At 56.9% G+C, this 6000-nt stretch overlaps 1 protein-coding gene across 2 annotated transcripts in view; it reads right to left on the bottom strand.

The window, feature by feature from the left end:
* Positions 1-1255: 1255 nt before the first annotated feature.
* DPF3 (double PHD fingers 3) overlaps positions 1256-6000 on the bottom strand; it is a 244396-nt gene continuing 239651 nt past the window's right edge. The window contains exons 10-11 of one of the 2 annotated variants that reach the window (XM_076003887.1): positions 5493-5574; positions 1256-5018 (exon numbers count right to left, since the gene is read on the bottom strand). In XM_076003887.1, coding sequence (XP_075860002.1) covers positions 4948-5018; positions 5493-5574 — 153 coding nt within the window. In that variant the 3' untranslated portion in view covers positions 1256-4947. The remainder of the gene's footprint in view (positions 5019-5492; positions 5575-6000) is intronic. The other variant, XM_012741063.3, reaches the window with a different exon arrangement.

Below are 6000 nucleotides of genomic sequence, written 5' to 3'. Positions count from 1 at the left end.
TATCTGCTTCTTCCCACCATCCCCCCACTCCCCACCTGGCATCCAGATGAAATTGGGCCCATCTGAAAACCAAAAGCATCCTTTGGGGGCAGGAGCAATGTTCCAAAAAGGGCAAAACGCTAGTGTGGGGGGAAACATCCACTTCACCAGGTGGGGGCGGGACCGCCAGGCCTCCCTCTCTCCACTTCCCAGCTGGAGGACAGTCGTCAGTCCTACCCCTGCCCCGCCTCCGATCCCCAAGGCTGCAGGCGTGACCTTCGACCTTCGCTGCCATCCCTGTCCCCCTCGGCCTCCCCCCAGTGCCGCTGGGTGGGGGCACTGCCCCTGCTCTGCCCTCAGAAGTGCCCCCTCCCCCACCAACCAGCAGGGGGCCTCGAGGAAGGGGGATCTGGCTCGGTGTCCAGAACGGGGCAAAGGCTCCACGTTTTTATTTTTTAGACAATTCTGTTGTCCAGGATCACAGGCCTCAGGAAAACTGGGTTCTAACTACACTTCACTTAGCTCCGGGATCCCCCTAAGGAAGTCGGGCTTCCCCTTCTTGTTCTGCCGCAGACCCTCACCCCTCCCCGAGTGCCCTCCCCTCCCTTCTCTTCACCCCCCTCCCTGCCCAGGACCCCCCAGAAATGGGAGCTGCTGAAGGTGACACAACAGCACCACCCCTAAAAGGAGCCAGGCCCGGGACTCACGGCATCTTCCGTGGGGTGTGAGGGTGGCTCCGGCACGGGCCACCAGCTTGTCCCTTGGGCACAGCCGTGACACCGGGGCTCCCTGAGGAGGCCCAGGGTGGGCAGCAGGGCAGTGAAGAGGAAGGGGGCTGCTCCCGTCCCAGCCTGTGGGGCAAGGAAGGGGGTCCGCACGGCACCCCGGCCACCTGCGGAGCCCTGCCCCCACCCTCTCACACATGCACCCAGAGAGGACACTGCAAACCCCTCTTCTCGGAGTCCTGAAGCCTGAGGTTGCCAGTCGTCTTTCCTGAACCACACAAAGGAAAAGTAGTAACACTCATCTCATTTTTCTTCCTTAAGATACCTAAACTTTGTGAGGGGAGGGCTGAAAGGAATCGTGCTGTATTCAAAGTGCAGAGACAAAAATGCGCCATGAGTGTAGCTCTCCAGGGTATCATGAAACCATCACTGTGAAACCCAAACCCTCCCCCAACCTCACAACCTGTTATCTTCCCCAGCTCTGAAGGAATCTGGCCTCCCTCCCGCCCTCCCACAGGCTCTCCCCTGGTTCCAGTCAGACGTCTGAGCCTGAACCACAGGGAAGTAGCTGCTGCCGGCCTGCCCAGGCTCCTCCTTCGCCCTGGGCCAGCACAGGAGCAGGGGCCCTGGGACCTGCTGGCTCCTGCCCCAGGTGCCATGGGATGAGTCAGCCGGCTGCAGCAGGAAAGCCCGAGTGCGAACCTCCGGGCAGGAGCCCTGTCTGCATTTCCTCAGTGTTGCCCACACTGGATTTCCTACCGGCCCCCAAAAAACAGCGCTTCAGAAATGCCTGCAGGAAACAGGATTGCAACTCCGAGCATGGGTCCTGCAGCCTCACCTCTCTGGTCTGCTGGAGCCACCATCTAGAGGGGAAGCAGAGCAAAGGTACCCTGGCCGTCGCAGGGATTTGAGCTGGGAGACAACAGCATCGGCCTCTGCACAAAATGGCAATAGCTACCACACACTGGGGGCCTTCATCATGCCAGGCCCGTGCCGGGACAGTCACCAGCATTACCTCTGATCCCTGGGACGACCTTGCTGGACAGGCTGCACCCCCAACCCCCACACCTTACGGATGTGGGGAATGAGGCTCCCGGAGGTGAAGTTATTTGCCCAGAGCTGGGTTTGAAGCCAAGGTCATAAAGTGAGTGTCACACCTGCCCTGCAGTGAACGCTGGCCCTCTCCGGAAGTCAGCGCTCCATTCTAAGATGCACCGCCAGTCCTGCTGAAGTCCCCAAACCCATGGTAAATCCCTCACCTACCACCGCAGCCCACATAACTCACCATTTCCTTGGTCACAGGTTTGGCCTCGTGGCCCTGACCCCAGGCAGCCTGGCCCATGCAATAGAAACCCCCTGTGCTCCCAAGGAAAATGCCAAGGAGACACCTAATTTGGCTCACCTGCACAAGGTGGGCAGGGAAAGCATCTGCAGTTCCCCCAGACAAGCACGGTTCTGAAGTGGTGGTTTTTGTGACATATGTTTTTTAAGACTCCCAATGTCACTGTGGAATCACCAGGGCAAGTGTTACAGTCTCCATTTTACAGGTGGGCACACCAAACTGGGGTTCAGAGATGTTAAGTAATTAGCACAGTGTCACACAGCTACTCCGTGGCAGAGGGGAAACTAAAACCCTGACCCTTCACACACATCCTATGATTCTGGCTCATTCTCTGGGGCTCGAAGGAAGAGACCAATTTGAAGTTTACCAACACCTTCCTTTCTTCAAAACACAGGTGATAAATGTGACTCTGGAGACTTTTGTCTGCTTACAGCACCCTGACAGCACCATCCCACAGCTGGTTTTGCTACCCTTGCTTTCCTGATGGGGAAACTGAGGCCTCCAAAGATGAAGGGCTTGGGCCCCTTCTGCAGGGAGTCATGAAACTGAGAAGGGAACTGTGGGGCCTTCCTAATGTCACTTCAGATCTCGGGCCACCCCACCACTGCGGGCAAGTTCCAGTGCCCCGTGTTGGTTTGGGAGACCCAGACCCGGCTCGGCTCCTGTGGGCAGAGCAGATGCGGTGGCTGGAGATGGCACCGGCTGCCCTCCCGTCCCCACTTCTGCAGGGGACGGATTTGCACGTGCTCCAAAGAGGACCTGCCAAGTAGTAGAGCCTGTCTACAGTGGAGTAGAAAAATTGGGGGTCTCGGATCTGCTTTTTACACTTTTAAGTCCTTGTGGCATTTAGGAATATTTGGGGAAATTTTTTTCTAAAATTAAATTAAAATGAATCACAAAACCAATAACCGGCCTTTAAAGACACCCTGCTATGGGTTTTGAGGGAAGAGTTTTTGTGGGGAGAGAGAGAGCCAGAGTAGTCAGGAGAGGAAGCGTACCCCTCTGAGGTGATGTCACCCTCCCCGGCCCTCCCTGGGCTTTCAGAATCTAGATGGGCTCATCCGACCAGCAGGGGGGAGGAATTATCTTAGGAGAAAGGTGAAAATTCCACCCAGACAGGGGCCCTTTAAATGAGATCATTATGCATGTGTGTTACTCTCAGGCCCCTGCAGGAGAGTGACCCCCATCTCGGTCCACAGGTCACCGTGCAAAGAGTGGGGGAGACCCACACCGCTCGGCTCCACGCCAGGCTGCCCTGGGGCCACCGGCCAACAGCAATTAGCCGGGAGACGAACGAACGCTGCCGCTGAGTGGCTGAGCGGACACAGCAGCTGGGCAGAAGTGGCCCAGCTCGCCGGAGTCTCCAGGGCTCCTTCAGGAGCCGAAGAACTAAAAATAACCGGGGTCTTTGTTGCAAGCAGCCGGGCCACAGAGACAGAGCCGGTTTCAGGGAAGCCAAGCATGCGCGAGGGTCCTGCTCACTGAGACCTGCCCTTTGGGCAAATGATTTTTCCAGAAATGTGTCAGTGATTGTGCTGTTGCTGCGATTCAAAGACAGCCAATCCGCTGCAGCCCGCAGGGCTGTCTTCCAACACACAGAGTTCTCGGAAGCTGAGCCTCCCCACCTCTTTCTTCTAGAAACATTTTTTAAAAAAAAAACAAAAAGAGTCTGGCACACACTGGGGACATGAGGAGACACAAGCGGTCCTCCAGCCGAGGGTTCCGAATCATCGCCACCCTGATCACACACAACCTCATCGCCCTGTTTGTGTGGGTAACAGTCATCTCTCTCCCATCCGAATATTTCCAGTCGGGGCTCGGGAGACAATGGCAAACATACAGTGGAGGGAGGAAATTACTTGGGAAAAGGAATTCATAGCTTTGCATCAATACTTAAGCGTTTCTCAAAGCCGCGGTCCCTTGTACCCCACGCTGGGAACCTTGACTGGGCAGCCTGCGCTCGCCTTCCTGGTTCCTGGGTCACCCTGTTCTGGGGAAGCTGGCCCAGGCCTCTAGGCCCAGGTGGGTGGGAGACAGAGTCTTGAGCATCTGTCCTTCCTCTGTCCTTAGGCTGTGGCTTGTCTCACCTCAAGGATGCCCCAGCGCTGAAGGCCAAGGAACCAGCCTGGTCCCTTGCAAAGTCTCTCCTGATGGATAACAAATACTGTCTGGCCATGGCGGGGCCACAGCATTATTTTCACAATGTTTCCTCCCAACTCTCAGTGCCTCTACTTCCCTCCCCACCCCCTTAAGTCACCTAGCACAGTGGATCGAGACCATCCTGGCTGTGGGGGCCACTGCTGGGGCTCTAGAAATCAACTCTTCCTCTCCGCAGCGACCTGGGAACAGGAAGGGGGCGTCAAGGCTCCAAGTGTAAAGTTTCTGGTGAGGCTCGCACTAAACCGCGGCTTCTCAGCAGCAGCCCTCTGTTCCTCTGGAGAGAGTTCAGGACGCGGAGCCCAAGCCGGCAGTAGGGAGGAGGCTGCGTGAAGATTTCTTGGAACACGATAGATAAAAAAAAAAAAAAAAAAAAAAAAAACACCAAACTATACACGAATGGTGGATGAGTGATCACAAAATGGCTTCCCTTAAAATGGGGACCGGCGAGGGGGCCGTAGCGCCAGGGTGAAGGTGAGAGGGGTCCACGGGCTGGGGCGGGGTGTTCCGCAACAGTGCAAGGTCCTTCTGGTGGAAACGAGGGGGTGCTGGCTGAAGTACCATAGGTGGGGGCAGGTGAGCAGGTCCCTCGCCCCCTCGGCGCCGCGTGCCGTGCCCCACCGGGATGTTGCTTTTCCTTACAGTTGGCCTGTCGGGCCATGTGGGAGGAGGGCGTGATCTGGTTTGAACTGGGCTCCGCTTCCCGCCTCCCCAGCAGCCAGTCACATCCTGTGACCTGGGGGCCTAGGCCTGGCAGCCGAAGGCTGAGGCTTTCTCTTTGAGCAGTTCCCAGCATAAGTGGCAGCTCCAGCTTCCTGCAAGAAAGGAGACGGCGTGAGTAGCAGCCCCTCTCCCAACCCCAGCGGCCCTAACTGCTTGGAAACCCTGTTCTCTTCTGATGCTCACAGCTCACAGGCCAAGTCCCCGTCCTGAACTCGAGCTGCAGTCTGTTGCCCCACAGGAAGTGTGTGCTCAGGGGCGATCCTGTGACCGGCTGTAGGGACCCTCCCCCTGCCCCTGCCGTCAGGCCCTCCCCACCTGCCCTGCCATCTCAGCTACGTGTCTGCGAAACATCTCCTCGGCCCTCAAGTTGAAATTCCAGCTGGTTCAGCTGTGCCTCAGTTTCCTCATCTGTGAAATGGTAGTAGTCATACCTACCTCAGGGCTGTGGTGATTAAATGGGACAAGACATGTAAAGCCATTAGCACGAGGCCTGCGCCACAGTGAGGGCCCAGTAGTGGCAGTGGTAGTAGCTGCTGCCGTTGTTAGGGCTGACCTCACGTCATTACCTTCTGGGGGCTCAGCCACTGGGGGGTTTAAACAGTACATGTGATAGCCGCGGTCACAGTCGTCGCAGAAGAGCAGCTGGTCCTGGGGGACACAGAGCAAGTACAGAGGAGGAGAGAGAGTCAATTATTTGGGGTCAATGTCCTGCCCCCGCTTACCCCCCAGCCTTATTTCCACAGACCAGCCTCACTGTCCCCCCTTCCAGGCCCCATCTGGAGTCCTCGCTGTCCCTTGAGCATGACTTGAGCTTTGCCCACACCTGGAGTTTCCCCCTCTGCCTCCTGACCTCTACAAATCCTACAACCCCCCACACTGTAGGGCTCTGCTCCACTCACACCTCCTCCAAGAAGCCTTTCTTTTTTTTTTTTTTTTTTTTTTTTGAGACAGAGTCTCGCTTTGTTGCCCAGGCTAGAGTGACTGCCATGGCGTCAGGCTAGCTCACAGCAACCTCAAACTCCTGGGCTCAAGCAATCCTCCTGCCTCAGCCTCCCGAGTAGCTGGGACTACAGG

The sequence above is a fragment of the Microcebus murinus genome, chromosome 6 (assembly GCF_040939455.1).
Source record: "Microcebus murinus isolate Inina chromosome 6, M.murinus_Inina_mat1.0, whole genome shotgun sequence".
Taxonomy (NCBI): Eukaryota; Metazoa; Chordata; class Mammalia; order Primates; family Cheirogaleidae; genus Microcebus; species Microcebus murinus.
This window is presented reverse-complemented; position numbering and strand designations above follow the sequence as displayed.